Source organism: Polyergus mexicanus, unplaced genomic scaffold (assembly GCF_030449975.1).
Source record: "Polyergus mexicanus isolate NDT 795.1 unplaced genomic scaffold, iyPolMexi1.0 SCAF_5, whole genome shotgun sequence".
NCBI lineage: Eukaryota > Metazoa > Arthropoda > Insecta > Hymenoptera > Formicidae > Polyergus > Polyergus mexicanus.
Window position 1 is genome coordinate 1,000,517 of NW_027223325.1, and position 18,563 is coordinate 1,019,079.

The window sequence follows — 18,563 nt, forward strand, 5'->3', positions numbered from 1 at the left end:
CCTCTCCCGGCTTCGCGTGAATGTAGTCGAGTCGCGTGGCGCCACGTGACGTCACAACCTGTTGCCATCCACTGCCCTCTCTGCCATCGTTCGCTCTATCTTCCTCCTTTACCCCTCTGTCCATGCGCGCGCGCGCGCGCATGTCGCTTTCGTAGATATATATCTTTATATGTTTATGGTCGCTTCTCCCAAGTCACGCACGGAAAAAAGCACTTGCGATTAAAGTAAATGAAAATCTTTTGCCAAGATAATCGAGAATAATATGCGAAAGTCTCGATGAGGACACTTGACAATCTTAGAATTATTTCTGCAAAAAAATTGCAATAATACAGAGATAGATTGCTCGTAGACTCATTCAAAGTAGACCAGACAAAACTTTAGCGTCTACTCACCGAAAAATATCAAGATCATTATTGCGGACGATGATTTCTTTCAAGACCTCAAAGGGGAAGAATAAAATCGTCGACCTCGAAACTTTCCATCGCGAGTGACGCGCGCGCCCTTCCGGTTCGGAGCAGTCCCCCCGGGAGGGGGGAATATCCTACTTTATCCACGGTAGATACGTCGCACCAACATATATCCGTGGCTCTACCTATCGGTAATCTATCGAAGTCGCGGCGAGAAAATCCGGTAAACGGGCCGATAGAGGTAGACACCCGTACTCACAGCTGATCCGACACACTCGTTCTTATTCATGCGGAGCATCAATGGCAGCGCTCTTTATTTTTCACGAGCGTGATACTATCTTTAATCTCGCTCGATACAAACCAACCAAGTACAATTATAAACCAAGCCCCATTTTTCGCTCAACACCGTCGTGGTATAAAGCGAGAGAAAACGAATTATTCAAAGCACGTTGATCTTTTCAATGCGTCTGAAAGAAGGCGTCCTTTTTAAGTTAAATTCATGGGACAGATGCTTCTTTTATATCAACATAAAAATCATCTATTATATTAATTTTTGCGCGATATCGAATTGTTCCTTTACACGAGAGAGAGATAACGATTAAGCAAGAGCGTAAATTTAACGGTCGAATTTTTCGATTCAATATTAATCTCTCATCCGTACGGAAATACACACAGAGATAGAGCGCGATGACAGATAAAAATATTTTTTTTTTTTTTAAATTTGCAATCGAAATACGTGATTTCAGAAATATATCTCAGAATCTGGTGCGATAAATCTGTTCCTTTTTCTGATCGAATCATGCGAAGGCTCTCCTTTTGTCATTCCCAATTAAATTATTTGGCGACGAGCTATTTTCTCCTCGACGACAACGAGATCAATATACATATTGTATCAGTTAGAGAAAAGATAAAACGGACCTACGCAGCCGTTTTAATCATGAGGTCAACATCGATTCGTACGAACAACGGACAATATCGAACGAGAGAAACAGACGACTATCTTATTTAAATCGTTATTATATTTTTATCGTTCTCTCTTCGCTCAAGACAGCGCGTTTATTAGTACAATTGGTACTTAACCGTTTGAAATTCACGTAAAAATAGAAAGATAAGAAGCGAAGGCATAATAAAATTTTTAATCGAGTCCTCTCGAGAATCTTCAAAATTTATCCTGCATATTATATATTTGAAAAAAAATTATAAAAAAATATACGAACATATTTCGCAGCAAACATAACATGGAATTAATAAAATAAATAATTTCACAATAAATCTTTTCAATTTTTTCATTCAATATCCAAGCGGTATGGCAGGAGATTATATTCGGGGGAAACGGTGCGGACCTCGAGACATTTCCCTCGAGATGAGACAAACAACCGGTCGTTCTCGAGATTGCGTCTTCGAAGGCGCAGCATCTGTTAAAGAAAGAAAGCCAGACCGACCGGGTAACACTCGAACGGGTCCGTCCAGAAAGGCCGCGCAAACCGCGGGGAGGGTTTGTTTTAAACTGCAAATCGCCATCGCCGACGATCGAGGACGTGAGAATCGTATCTGTCTCTGATCTCGGTTAGATAGGTAGGTAAGCAAAACGAACGTCGAGAGAAAGAGACAGAAAGAGAGAGAGAGAAAGAGAGGGAGGGAGGGAGAGAGAGATAGGGAGGAAAGACGGTAGTATGAATGTAGCGGGAGGGAGAGGGAGCTCGATCGCACGCACAGCTGCGGTTACGCATTTCGCGCGATGTACACTAAGCGTCATAAATGTTTCCCCGGTATACTGGACATTCCTATTTAGATGTTTATAAAAAAAAAATAATAATAATAAAAAAAATAGATAATACGCGCACGTGGACAAGTAGTTTGACAGTAGTCTTTCTTGTATATACGAGAGGGAGAGAGAAGTGTGCATTGCATGTTTCAAATTCAAGATTGAAAAATGAATAGAATTATATTCCATATTATATAAAAAGATATATATATATATATATCGTATATTTTATATATTTACAAAAGATTAAAGAGAAGAGAGACAAATATATTGAATGTTGGTCTCTCGCGAGTGGGATTTACTTTGAACTATTTATAAAGATATGATACACGATCGGATAATAAATATATGTATAATAAATCATTCGTAGCGGCTAATGTATTGACTACCCGACGATTTTTCTCCTCCTCTCCGTTTTCTCACCGAAAGAACCCCCCCGTTCGTCTTTCGTATATTCTCACACAGATGTAAGGCTTGGCGAAATTTCTCTCCGCATCTCTCTGCCTCATTCGACTCTCCTTTTCCCGATAACGCTTAAATAAATTCGAATTCGCTGCACAATTTAATCTTTTTTACAATCCCCTGTCGCTGCTCCGCCTCTCTAAGAATCTCTCGGAATATTTATTGATTGAATTTGATGAGCTGGCTATGATGATAACAGTCATAAAGTCGGCGTGTATGTTATTATAGCGGAATAAAAAATCCACGCGAGAGATTTAAACTCGCGCGGATTCAACATACACATATATCAGATGTATTTTTTTCTTTTTATAAATAAATACGCATGTAAAGAATATTTAGAAAATCTTGAGAAAAATATAAGATAAAAATGACAGAGATTTAATTTGCTTACTCTCATACGTCTCGCATAAAAATTTATGTAAATTATACTATTTTTGACTTGGAGATATGTGGGGATGTCGATTTACGATTAACAGACGGAGGCACGAGACAAAAAGATAAGGATATACGCGGTAGCGGGGCGGGATCCTTTACTAAGTCGGAGCACGTAATTTAACGAGGTTCGATCATCCGGTGTCGATTTGACCGCGGAATAAATGGAAAAGATGTTGGCTCTTGTACTCACGGGACCGACAACGACAAAGATCTTTTTTTTTTAACAAAGAATTAAAGTTTACATGATTGCGTCATACAATAAATATATGTAATACGCGAGGAAATAGATATGAAAATATATAACAGATGAATTTTAATGCCGCAAAGTTTACAAGTCACAAGACATCAGTCTCGGTAAATCTCCTAAATAAATTTTGGAATTTTTTTTTTTTATAATTTATCGAAAGTTTTTCGGATCTTGTTTCTAATATCAATAGAAAACATTTCTGTTTAAAGGCTATTTTATCTAATAACGATAATAATAATCTTTTCGTTTTAAGAAATACGTTATTTAATAAAGTTTATGTGCTAAAAGATAGGAAAAGAGAAGAATAACATGTATATACTTATGCTCTGAGACAATTAAGATGCAATTAAGATACGAAGAGCAATTTACACATTTAACGTAAAATATTAGCGCAAACGTGTAATTTGGAGTCTAAATCATATTTGTGCGGAAAGATTTTTATATTTTGCTACTTTAAGCAAGCTTTAAATAGGCATCTCTTGTATTTGAGTATTAAGTTAAGGATGGTATATCGCGCGCGGTGTGACTAAACTTTCCTCGAAGTTCCTTGGCCCGACACGGTGTTTGCCACGGAATTCGAATTCATATTTATGAGACGACATATCTTTACGAGCACGCGCGCGAAAGCCGGGATTTATCATAGTGTTGAGAATTCGTGACACGAGCGCGTTACTACGGTGTGCGCAACGACGGACAGTCACATAAGAAGCGCAAAACAAATCTCACCATCGCGTCAATGTCAAGATAGACAATGGCTATTTGCATAAAACATTATCTACCTACCGTCTGTCATCTATGGCAGCGTGTTGTAAGCAAAGATCGAACGTTCGATCGTTGGACAATAGTATTGGGGATTGTTATGAAAAAAGTGTGCGCAAAGTATAGATCTATAGATTATGGCCGTGTAAATATAATGGAAAATTCAAAGAACGATTGTGACAATAGTTGATATATTTGAGTATGTGATATTTATGTGCTTCTTTCTCTCTCTCTGCCTAATATTACATATTATAAAAATTATATCTGCAATTATAATTTAAAAAAATATTTATCATATATCGATGGATAAAGAGCAATTTTGAAAAAAAAATTTGTCATTTGCAAATTTATAAAAGAATTGTAAACAAAAATATGAATAAATGAATATATTTTACATAAGTGTCGTAAATGAAGAGCCGCCTGCGTTCCGTTTTTAGTTATGTGTTTCTCGAACCGAGGCATTACATCATGCGGTAATCACGTGTCAAACTGATATTCGTTGTAGTCGTTATAGTCGTTAATAGCCGTTAACAATGGACGTTCGCAATTTAACATACAGATCCGAGTATTGGTATGCGAGTGACGATGAATCTATCTTGAGCAATTATTGGCTACGTATAACGGCTCGCTCGCCGATAAATGACATCACGAGCAATATGTGGTTCACGCGCACCAAAAGTTAAATAACATGCGTAATAAATCGGTTAATCATATGCGATTTATCCGTTTAAATTGCGTTATTACACGGTCGTTATTACGGTATAATCACTCCGTTACTGTTCAATTGAAACCCTACGCTCGTATTTACATAGCGTTGCTTATGTTCTAATTGCTAAATGCGTGGGATACATTTCTAACTTATAGATAGATTTTTTTTAACGCTTTTAACCGGCACATTGGTATTTCCATTTTAAGTAATGCAGCAGAATAGATCGAAGCAAAAAGACTTTTCAGTTTGTAGCGTTAACGTTTTATATATAGCACAAATGGTAATTGCAACATATGCTAAAATTAAAGAGAATGTTTTTAATATCTCTTCAAGATATATTTAAATTTATTTAATGTATACGCGGGAAAATATAAAACGTTTCACGTGGAATGTTAAAATTATGATTATTTGAACACAATGAATGAAGTTTATTTTAACGAACAATATAAAATTATTCGAGAAGATTAAAATATCCCTCGTAATATTTTTAATTCAGACGTGTAAGAGAAAGAAAGTGGTAAATTCGAAAACTTAGGCAAGTATAAATAATATAAATGTATATTCCAGGAGAAAATTTTCGACATTTCTTTTATATTTGCAAAACTAACATCAAACACTTCTTCAAAAACGTAAGAATGTTCAAAAATATCAATGGCAGTATGTATAAATATTTTTCGGTTATTTAAATATGCCACACATACACTTTTTTCTCTCACTCCTATAAATATCTGTTTTATTCCTCTCTCACTTCTTTCTCTGCACATTTTTCAAGTTTATCGGATAATGATACGATGTATAAAATCAACAAATGTTGTTGACATCTCGTTATCGCGCAATTATTTAAAAAACATAATTTGTTATCCGTCTGTCTCGGATATAATAAACCTAAATATTTATAAGAATAATTCACACATATGCGGTTACACGTGTGAGCTTAGAGTCGTTAGAGAAAAAAAAGCGTAGAATCACTGAAAAATTCTCATACCCTCTCGAAGCCGAATAAGAGCGGATAAATAAGTGGGGGCGACGCGTCCGACGCGTACGTGCAGCCTCATACGCGTATCCGAAAGAGAATGGAAGGCGGGGGCGTTTAGTGGGGGGGCTTTAATGAGGATGCTGCTGATTATCCAATTCGTAAATTCTCGCTACATTTTGATCGTGCACGACGAGCCGCGAGTAACAAGGATGACTCGCACTGCCAGTCGCACACGATACAATCGTCCTAGAAAATTCCGATTTTCAACATGACAAAATTCACTTCCCTTCGCTTTATTAAGGTTTTACTTTAATCGCGCGTTATTCAAAGACCTTATTGAAATAATGGGAATACACTAGGGTAATATTAAAATTTTTGCGAGAAATATTGTTGAAATTTTATTACGCGTCTTTATTTGCGAATAAAATTTGCAACATTTCTTTCTTCTCGGTTATTGAGAGATTAATTTTATAGTCCGTTTCTTCTATTCTAATATAAATATAAATTGTATATGAGAGAATAGCTTGTAAACTACTCGATATTATTTTGAGAGAAAAAATACATTAATTTTTGAAAAAATATACATAATACTAAAAAAAAAAAAATATATATATATATATATCTTTTTTTCTATATATAATATATGTAGGCATGTAAAACTTATAATTTTATACTGTTTATTATAAGCCTTAATTAGCAATATACATATAACTGCTACGTTAATCTTTCAACTAGCGAGGGAGATGATATTTATTTACAGCTTGAAGTCGATGTGTAAGATAATGTTTTAAAAAATCATTAAAATATATTATCATAAAATAGCTTAGAACAAGCTTATTTTTTTATATCAAAAGTAGAATGCATATCCGACCCAGTATATTTCATTTGATATAGTGCACTAGGCGCAATAGAATGCGCGCGATCTAATTGAACAAATAGTACATATGTGTAAGTGCAGCTCGCACTCTTAGCTAGCTGTTCGTATTATGCTAGCGTCATCGGATGTAAGTGTACCTTTTAAGTGTCGAGATCCAACGTTAACACAACACTATATCGGAATCATATAGTCGCTCTCGTATTTCAAGAGGCGACTTTGAAAGAGCCGATTTCACTTTTCTTCGCATTATCACTTTGTCCCTTTATCATTCCGAGAAATTGCGCGTTCATATATCTTTATATATATATACAATAAATAAATACTACAAAGACACTTTACAATTTTGCAGTTTTTGGGCAAATTAAAATAAGTTTTTTTCTTATTAAAGACGACAAAATATCTATGTAGACGATATATATATTGTGTTTTTTTAGGTGACAAATAGCTTTTAAACTTGGCAAAAAATCATTCCATGTCCGTGAGTGACCGCTCAATGAGAATATTAAACTTGATAATTATTACACTGTCTGGACAAATAGCCTCGTAAAATATTCTCACGCCGTTGACACGTGCTATTAGTAACAAGATAAAATATTCAACAAGAAGGAACTACAAGCCTTAGAAATTATCATATTATGAAATTTAAAAAAATGCCCCATTAAAAACTGCTAAACATTTAAAGATTGATCCATAAGAGAGATACAATTTCTTCAAAAAGTGTTTTAAAAAAAAAGAGATAGAAAGAGAGAAATATTTATAATAAAATATTTTTGGTAAATTCTTCCCATTCATGTAAATTTCCAAATAAATTCAAAAAAATAAAGTATTCAATAGTCAAAGTTTTTTTTTTATTAATTCAAAATAATATATTTAAATAAATTTAAATAATAAAATATTGAATATTATTAGATTATTATAATTTAATATATCCTTATTGTTAGACTGTTTGCATGTGAATTGCTCTTTAAAAGTTTTGTCTTGACTGAGAGGACAACTTGAAACATCGAAACATACTGATTGTAAAAACTCACCTAAGGAGCTTTCCGGATCAGAGAGGTCCGAGACGGAGGGTACCTTCTGCATCGAGGTGTCTCTGCCAGGGAGGGTCGGCACCAGGCTCTCTTCTTCGGCATCGGAAAACAGCTCTTGTTTCAATTTCGTCATTATCGTCAGCATACCGCTGCCATCGGTAATACCGTTGGCCAAAAAGCTGCCCATGCTTCGAACATCGCGCTAGTAAATAAAAATACACGTTATTAACTCAAGTTGACATACACGCATACCGCTCGTTTTTATCTATGGGAAAAAAAAAAAAACTTTGCTGCGATAAATATTGCGTATTTTTTTATAGCAATATGCAATAAGATCTTTTATTTTGTTTGTGCCAATAGTTTAACATCCTTATCTAAAATCGTTCAAAGTATAAATATTTTTCGACATAAGAAGAACAAAATTCAGGTAAAAAATTTTACATAGTCAAACGGTGAACAGTGAAGAGGCAAAGTAAAGGTATAACGATTGGCTGCTCTCGACAAGGTGGAAGCGGTGCACATTACTTGTCGAGAAAGAATGGAATGAAGAAAAGAAGGGGACGCAGCTCGAAGCGGAAAAAGAATGAAGAGAGTGTACGCTCGTGCCGGCGATATATAGTCACGACTCGCTTGACCTTCGTATGAAAGACTTCGAGTTGAATGAAACGTCGCCGATGGAGTGACGTAACGACGTGTAACGCGCGCGTGTCGCGATCTAGTACTACGAGGAATCAATGAACGTGACTCGTACGGAAGAAGAAATTTAAAAGATAGTCTCCTCTCGACATGCGCAAACATATCTTTTTGATCGACTTGAAAAAATTCTTCTGGTTTAATGGAAAAAAAAAAAAAAAAAAAAAAAAAAAAGTTATCTAGTTTGATAACATTATATAAATATATTACGACTATAATCATGATATTTTAAAAAGATTGGATATATATATATATTATATATACATATAAAACTCTGTCACATTCTATTCCAACATCTTTCCTCATACGATCTTTTTATATTGATTTCTATTTATTTATCCATTTCTTCCTCTTTCGTCATCTATATTTGATGCTGAACGAAGATCTTATCCATTCATTGCATTCATCAATAATACGTGACCGAGATGTCGTCTACAACGACCTATCTGCGAGTAAAATTCCGGTGGTTATATGCGATAAGATGGCAGAATGCTGATGTGTGCCGATGACACAGTCGCATTATTTGTTCATCAACGTTAACCGTGACCTTGTTGAAAAATTGTACGCAAATTTTTATCTCGGACTGCAAGCTCTTGGATACTTGGGGAAGCGTTAATATCGGTTATCGCGAATTGCAGAACGAATCGAGATTGATTGAATGAAATTCTTTCCATCTAAAGCAAAGAACTTGAGGAAGGAGAAAGAATATGCTATCTCTGTATTATATTTGATACGATCCTCGCCGCGCAATATTTATGATGTTACTTCGAGAGAATCAATAGCAGCTGCAATTTGCAAGGAATGCGCGTTATCTCGTAAAATCTCGATAGCAGCAAGCACGATTGTTTATCGCTGACGGCAAAAGTAGACTTTCAGACGTGTTCCCGGTAATAGTCCTTTCAGACATGTAAATCTATTCGCACGGTGGTACATGCAACGACGTCGGCAACGAAGAGGAAAACTGAATCAAGGAACGCGGCGGATCCGAGAATATCGCGAGATAAGTTACGATTGAGAAACTAGATCGATTCATTCATGAATAATCATTATCAATGAGCGGCAATTCGAGCGCATGAACTTTGCGTAATTTTTATAACCCCGGCGTATGCGTGTATTGAAGATCTCTTCCATTCATGTCAGACATGCCACGTATATGACCTAACGGATATGAACACCATTTTCGAATATATTAAATATGATAATTTATATTATTTAAAGACTTGTACGATAAGCATGACATAATCTGCATACCTCCCTAGTATGATAAGATGAGTTAAAAAAACAAACATTGAGTGACGAAACAAAAAGTGCATGCATCCCAAAGATATACGCATCATCATATTTTATAAAAACATGAAAAAAGCAATGAGTAATAATAATGTATATGTCGGAAAAAACTATATTATATTTATGACAACTGACAAACTTTTCGTTTTGTCACCACGATATCATGCATAAATATCTAACATTTTCTTCTTTATTAAAAAAAAAAAAAAAAAAAAAAAAAAACACGATAAAACGATAATCGTACACATGTATATATGAACGGAGAATCATCGTATTTGTATCAATATTTCACAACCGATACATTTACTTTATTTTCTTTGATGACTTCTCTGTAAGGGGTATTCTCGGTAAAGTGACCACGCGTACATAATATAGCAACAGCCAATTCTATCGATGAGCGCAGTATTAAATCAGATCACTTTGTAGCGTGAACGTTCGATCGTGCACGCGCGACATTTAAGCCATCAAGCGATAAGATAAATTTTGTGCCGACATCATAGATGCGAAATACCCCGCAAGTTGTTTGTCACCCCCATCTCGCTTTTAATATAAGATGCCTGATAAAAGGAAAAAGATGGAGAAAGAAGAATGATAGGAAAATATTATTTAACGGACACGAGATGGAACGAGTTATGCAGAAAATGCAGATCCTTACGAAATGTACAATTCATCTTGATATGTATGCCTCGAATTGTTCAACTCGCGTTCCATCCAAGCGAAAGGTAATCCCGATCGATATTCGATAGTACTCGATTTGATATCACGATTGAAATAATGTTGTATCGAGTATAATTTATGTTAGCGTCTGCGTCAAACACGCGTGTCTGCGTTAAATACGCGTGTAAAATTCTTTATGTCTTATGTGCTTGCGTGTATAATTCGATATTCCAATACGTATATCGTCACACAAACTCATTCCTTATATAGCGTATTATCTCGCATCACGCGATAAATATAATTAACTAACGAGACGTTTTTTGTCAAAGTCATTGAAGCAGGTGTGAAAAACCATATGGAAATTAAATCGACGTGGGCAATGCATTTGGAGTGAGTCAATATGCAAAGTGCGTGCATAGCCGATCATCTGATCATCTGACAGATGAAAGAAACTTCACGCGAAGCGGAAAATCGAACTAGGCGGGATATTGATATTTTTTTATTATTTCGGGATACTGCATGTATATGTTTATGTATTGTATTCGTGTGTTTAAAAATAAGATGTAGCTTATCGATACGCGCGCGAATGATATATTGGAGAAAACGACGGCGCATATACTCATTGTCAGCTGTTTGATTTCTCGATCAATCGCGCGTGTATCGAGCTGAAGACTAATAATTAATACGACAGTACTGTTCTATGATTATTGTACAATTGTATAAATTACTGAATTTTTAATCTATTGCTTGATCCAATTCAATAATTAAATACGTTACAAGTTTGGAATCCAATAATTAAATGGCAGATGTTTTGCGTAAGCGTTGTCTATTTCTCTATAGACTCTATACATTTTTCTACCGATCAATTCTTAACGTGTGAATATTAATTAAAGTTAATCAAAGACTGAGTAATTTTCCGTCTTTTTTTTTAAGTACAGAATCACAAAAAACCTGTAACGCATAAATTCTAATTAATGTTTATATAGAATATCTCTGTAAAATCAATACAATGTTTTTTATGATGGAAATTGTGATAATACGTAATGCAGAAGAAGAAGATTGTGCAAGATTGCGTGTTAATTCCACAAACGATACGCGACAGATATGAATATTATCAAATTGCTGCGACGAAAATATAAGCTCTCCGTTAGATGATAATACAATATTATATTAATTGAAAAAACAAAACATCAAGAAATCACAGACATATATGTTTGCGACATTACGAAACCACGTGAACCAACTTTGTTCTTGCATTGGATTTGCCGACCTCGATATCTTATCGATTACGCTGATTAATTAATTGGTCAGACGTAGCTACGATTATATCCACTTCGAATGCGGACGAAATTAGATTAGCAAACGTCCATTCACGCGATTCTCATTAATAACTTATCGCAAAAATCAATGGCGTTTCCCTTATTTATAACGAGTAGACGTCGAGTTTACATTTCATGCAAAAATGGTGTAACCGCATTATTTATGAAACTCTGATAAATATTTTCGTCGTGGGTGATTAATTAGCGTATGAAATTTCCAATAACGATGGAATAATACATGTTTAAATCGTGAGAATAATAATTTCTATATTTTTGCACGTCACGTTTATATCACTGATGCATTTATTAATAGTTCTTGTCGATAATTCGACAATTGATAATGCCATGCACTGAGATAGAGAAAATAAACTTCGCATAATCGTAATAGAGAGGATATGGTCAGATTGTACAATGAAATAAATGATATATTAAAGAAATATTTTTATAAACGTATGCGTTTTACGTAAGTTCGAGCTATGTGTCAACATCCATAGAATCGAATGTTATAAAAGAATGTTATAACAATATTGCTAGAAATATATCGCGCTTAAGGAATGAGGAAGGAAACGGATAGACCGCGCCCATGAAGCTTAATTTGAGATCGATGGCTAAGTTTTCAGTCATTAAATCAACTGGGCAACCTACTATTAATGGTGGAAGATTAAAACGATCATAATCATAACCTGATATGTGTGTGTATGCGTTTATCGAATGCTTTATAAATTTATATGTTAAAATTCTTTTTCAATCGGGAATATAAATTGCAAAATTATATGTACTAAAATATTAAACTAAATATTAAAAGTATCCCTTCTCGCCTGTATGATTATGAACATATATCACGATTGTTGGAATGTACAGTGTGACATCGTCTTTTAATATCGCCTTCGTTCGATGATGAATGAAGAAGCCGAGATTCTGAAAAACCGATAAACGGACATTGCGTAGATAAAGTGTGCAACGAATGAAGGAGAAACTTAGGTTGTATGCGACGAAAAATTTCATCTATCAAAACAGCGAGGAGGAAAATGCTATGAAAAGAGATACGCGTGCTTTAAAAGCAACGTGTACGATATCGCAGCGTTTTGTATAAAGATCGTGTTAAATGAAACTAAAATTACGTTGTCCTTTTTTATATATCTTTGTGCCGTCGTGCATACGAAAGCAAAGAACGGATAGGAGGCCAAGAATGGAAGGCGTGGGATGTGAGTGCACTAGCTGCGAGGCGCATGTGCATTACGTGGGTAGTCTGTAACAAAAATATTATAACGAACGATGAAAGACGCGATGTAATAATAGCGCTCGATGTTTAATAACGAGGAAAAAAAATGGAATACGCGCGAGACGTTGCAAAATATGTATATATAGAAAGAGAGAGAGAGAGAGAGAGAGAGAGAGAGAGAGAGAGAGAGAGGGCTGATAATCTGTGCTTTACATTCTTCTATGCTAATGAGAAACTATCAAAATGTCCCAAAAATACAGATATGTGAAACGTGTAACAAAAGGAGGCGACGCAATTGGAATTACATTATGGCTTTCGCCATCATATGGGGAAGATACGTAGAAAAAAAAAAATCAAAGAACGAGAGAATGGCGTGTAGGACGACGACGACGACGACGACAAAGTATTGCCGCACCGTCGTTGTCGACGTCGCTGCGATGGGCAAATGTATGACGTAGGCAAGGCAGAGTCAACGGTGCATGCGACTAGAACGGCCAGAGGCGCATGCAAGAAGGTCTGGCCGCATGTGATGCGGGAAGGGATGGCTATTTCTGGCGGCTTAGGTTTCCCTTTCTCTCTCCTCTCTGGTTTGTTCGCGTCGCATTTCCTCCCGCGCACCATGCCTTTTCCACGTCTTATTTCACTCTTAACCGGGTGCACACGCGCATTTCTACGATTCAGGTCGCGTGGTCCATTCAATTTTCACATGATGACATTTGCCCTTTTTTTTCTCTCTCTCTAACTATCGCGTCTTTCGCTTCATCCACGAGCCGTTTTAATAAACGTTACTTAAAGTTGACTGTGTCATTTAAATAAGCTCGAACCGACTAACTTTAATATTTATTTAAAAAAAATCAGCCTTTATATGAACTCTGGAATGGATTTGTAAAAAAAATGTTCCAATAGCTACAATCTTGAAAAAGAAATACGAGATATATATATTTTTTATTTCTAATTTTGGCTGCGGCAGATTTTATTGGAAATTCGATATTGATTTTCAACGTAATGAAAATTCGATAGAATATTTATTACTTTCGCGTCGAAAACAATTAAAGTTGGAATGCACAAAAAATATTACGATTAAAAATTTACAATTATATTAAATTTATTAAATTGTTGCAACTAGAGAAATATAATACTAGACAAAAAAAGTGTTAATAATTTAACATTTGGTAAATGTCACTAGCTACATGGAATATTATTAATGACAAGGCTTCAGTGTATAACATAGTGATAAGCATATATCCTAAATTAAAATACGAAAAAATATCAAAAAATACAATCTACAATACCACATGTTTTAATTTACAAGATAAAAAAAAAAAAAAAAAAAAATTATTTAGAAGCAAGCTATTATTATCATTTTTTTTCCAACTGATCTCAAATTTGTATGCCTTTGCTTTATCTTGGTGTGAACTGAATAAAATGGCAGATACCTCTTTTTATCTCTTATTATTCTTTGTATATCGAGAAAAGGTTTAACTCCTTGTATTTTATATGTAAACTTTATATATTTATATAAAGTGCTATTGATAATGCAACACTATATATACATAAATTCTTCTTTTTCGAAAAAGAAATAAAGTGTTCTAAAACTTTCTAAAATTACTACGAGGATGTAAGTAAGAGTCAAAAATCAAATAATAATTAAACAATCATTGGAAAATTTCTACAAAAACGCTGCATGTCTCACAGCACCGCGAACCTCTCGAAGAAGCTTGATCCGATCGAAGGAACCAAGAGTCTCAGTCGACGCAACTGTTGTTCGACGTTTCACAGCGTACGAATCAGCGGCAACCGAACGCGTTCGGCTTCGCTGAGCGATGGATAAAATGGGAGAGAAGAGACGAGAGGAACCACAGAGAAGAGAGAAATAGAGAGAGAAAGGAAGAGAAAGATATGACGGAGGCGAAGGGCAGAAGCGAGACGGACGAGGGTCAGTCGGTGACAGAGAGACTGAAGGTTGAAGGCGCAATAGGGGACAGCGGGAGAAAAGGGGATGAGGGCGGGTAGAGGGGGTAAGAGGGGGGAGCCAAGTGCCGGTTCTACGTTCATTCATAAAACGAAGGCGGAGAGCGACAAGCGACAAGGAACGAATTGTTAGTGGCACTCGCACAATCACCGAGCTCGGCCAACGCGCTCGTCGTCGAAAGCGAGGGATATATCTGTAACGCTCCTCACTCGATCGCCATTATTTGAACACGATATTACATTATTCGCGATAAATGTTCATTCTTTTTATAGAGTTAATAAAAATAGACAGTCCTCGAACACACTCTCGTGGATCCTTCTCTTACTTTCAAATGTATATCAAATTACATCAAAATGCGTTCTAAATTATTTGCTAGAGGTCGTTTCAAGAATAATAACATTTTATGTAAGTTGTAAATACAATTAGAGATATTTAAATTAACTTAATTGGAAATATTTCTAGTAAAAGTATTATCACTTCTATAAAAAAATGAGAACTGAATAAAATTTTCAAATAACTTTAATTATAATTTTACTTGCGTATTAATTTTAATTAATTTAATTCACATATCACGAAATCTGTAAAATTATAGATTATTATAATTATGTTGTAGATATTTGAGAAAAAAAAATGCGTTACATAAAAATCGCTTTTTCAATAGCGCTTGTCGAGGAATAAAAATATTTTCAAAACAAAAGTTTACGCGCAACAAACACGTGTCTGAAATTTTTCCTACTTACATTATTACGTGTCATTGGTGGACTTACTTTTATGGATCTGTGATCAATAGGATAACCGCCCTTTCTGGTTGCAGGAGTTTCTTCGTAAAAATCTTGATCTTCCTCCACGTAGTCGTACAGGGATTCCATATCCATTTTGACTGTGTAAAAGAAATGATTTATTAATAACTTAATCGCAAGGTATTTAAATATTAGTGTACGCGCAAGTAAAAAAAATAACTAAGTTATCGCATGAATAAATGAAACAAAACATGGATAAGATTTTGGGGATTACATAATCCTTCGCGTTTGAATCACTTGACACGATGTCCCAATTATAATTTTACACCAGCTTCGTCGGCTTGGCACGATATTCTGGTTCGCGAGGATACATTTATTTATCAACCGTTAAATAGTTCGCTTTTAGATACCCTTAGATCGATATCGTTCGGCATAAGACGATGCGTAATAATATAAGCGAAGCAAACGTTCTAACACTCCCGATGGTTATATATAATTCATCGTACAATTGTTCTGATGATGCAGTGCATGTGTGGAATGTTACGGAGTCTCAAAAACTTAATTTTAAATCAATTTTTAGATGATCTTGAAATCGATTTCAGAAAATTTCTTCGATCATCGTTATCCGTTACAATTATTTTTTTCATATTTAATGTTATATATGATTTTATTATATTTTTATTCGAGTCACAACTATAAAGCAATTACCAAAAGATGCATTTAATTACGTAGTTTCAATGCTGAAACCTGTGCATAAATTTGTCTTTGCTAAAAGTTTTAATTCTAAATATCTTAAATGGTTTATAAAAGATTACGGGTGTTTGTTAAATTTGTAAAATTTAATTTTTATCTTATTTATTCCTCTCTTAAATCAATTCGAAAATATTAAAAAAAGCTTCCCGACATGTTATTATCGATTATTCGAATTTATTATTCGAATAGATTCTTATTGTAAAGTCAATTTCGTTAAATTTTATTTGTAAAGATTTAATAGAAGAGGATTATAATCGGGGAAGGGGAAGCTATTGTTTCTCGCTGGATGGGGCGCAGGAGGTATTCGAATCTCTGTCGCGACGAGGATCAGGTTACTCTGGCTGGAAGAACCTCAGTCGCCAGATGGTAGGTGGAAAACTGTTCGGTTACTCTCTCACGACCCTTTACACGCGGCTCTCTCTCTCTGAGATACCGTCTATAACAATAAGTTCCAAAACGGATAGAAAACGGAGCTTCTTTGAAGCAAGCACTTGTCGCGAATACGTTAAATCGTTTAGAAGTTATCGATCTAAAATATGTCTAATTTATCATCCGTAACGACAGATGATATCGTTTGCAAATGCATGACGTATAAAAAAAAATTGTTTAATATTGTTTAGTATACTTTATGTGTCTTATATATTATTTTTAATAAGCTTCATTTTGTTGACAGTATCTGATGTTTAAAATTTACAAATATAATAATAAACAAATATAATATTAAAATATAATAATAAACAAATATAATTCTAAAAAGAAATATTAATTTAAAAAGATTACAGATTGTATATGATGTATTATTAAAACTTACGCGAATAATAAGCGTGATTTATGCGTGAAAACTCATACACCGTACAATAATATGTATTTTATTAAACATAAAATAAATACTTAACGGACCAATAGAGTTTATCTCATAAATTATCAGCATTCCTGTCACGATATTCGACGAGCGATAAAGAGAGTTAATTAAAGGAGAGTACATCAATTTTATGTACATAACTATGAAAGATCTTTTACGATTATCTTTGTCCACGCGCGACAGTTATTGATATTTTCATGAAAGATAACGCTGCTTGTTGAAATCATAATTTTGAAAATAATGTAATAACTTGTCACGTTAAAGAAAAGAGAAATAATAAATCAGCATCGATAATAGTTCGATTGTGCGCCTAATCATATTTGATGTGATACCAGCGATTGTTCGAAGTGTACAATTTATCGGGCATATTTTATTATCACCCAGATGCTTATCTGCATCAGAGAATGATATCGCATAAATTTCCAGTGAAAGTTCATGAAATTGCGAATTACAATCGATAATCCCTGCTACTTTCAAGTATCAAAAAAGAATTATTACGCGTAAATAAATTCAAAAGAGTTGAAATTATCGCGTGCAAATGAAGCGGGACGTTATTTCATTAACCGTCAATAATTAACAAACAATTATTATTATAATAATATATTGCAAAAGATTATTTAAATTATCGATATTTTAAGAACAAAATAGCTGGAACCGTCATATTATTCCGATAAATATATTAATACTGCGTGTTTACTCTTCAATAATATTACATAATATTTATTATATAAAATATTACATTTATATAATAAATATTATATACAATAATTATATTATGTAAAATAATTATATAATTACATATAAATTTTATAATCTTTATGTTCTTTCCACTTATGCATTATTGTCAATCTACCGATTCTATTTATTTATCAATAGGAGTTTAAGTGCCGAGATAGATAACTGGTTTAAAGTGGATTTAAAATCAGTAAATATATTGGCCCCTTTGATAATACATTTTTTATTACATCTTTTCTTTTTAACGCGAAAATTAAAAAAAAAAGTTATAGATGTTAATAGATAATGTTGAGAATTTAGAGCTCGTCATTGTTCTGAATCTTTTGAAGTTCATTATTAACATAAGATGCTTGGGAATATATTTCAACCTATGTCTACTGTCTATAATGTCTACCTGTATTTCGGCGAACCGGACGGTAAAAAGTTTCGAGAAAAAACATTATTTGAGATAAATAGGCCGAAATTTTCGGTTAAAATTTTGTGTTTCAATTTTTGTGCGTTTATTCGTGGCATAAACTCCGTATGCGATCCGCTGAGGCACGATCATTCGTACTAACTATCAATTCTAACTTTTATCCATGAGAAAATATATTGTATATAGTTAAAACCGATGCCGAAATTTGTTCAATTACGGATTTAAGATGCTATTTCTTCT

The 18,563-nt window shown here is 34.3% G+C and overlaps 1 protein-coding gene across 1 annotated transcript in view; it reads right to left on the reverse strand.

Moving 5' to 3' along the window:
- Pnt (ETS transcription factor pointed) overlaps nt 1-18,563 on the reverse strand; it is a 101,224-nt gene that overhangs the window by 78,912 nt on the left and 3,749 nt on the right. The window contains exons 2-3 of the mRNA XM_070295819.1: nt 15,586-15,698; nt 7,669-7,870 (exon numbers count right to left, since the gene is read on the reverse strand). Of these exons, the coding sequence (XP_070151920.1) occupies nt 7,669-7,870; nt 15,586-15,693 (310 nt within the window). The 5' untranslated portion in view covers nt 15,694-15,698. The remainder of the gene's footprint in view (nt 1-7,668; nt 7,871-15,585; nt 15,699-18,563) is intronic.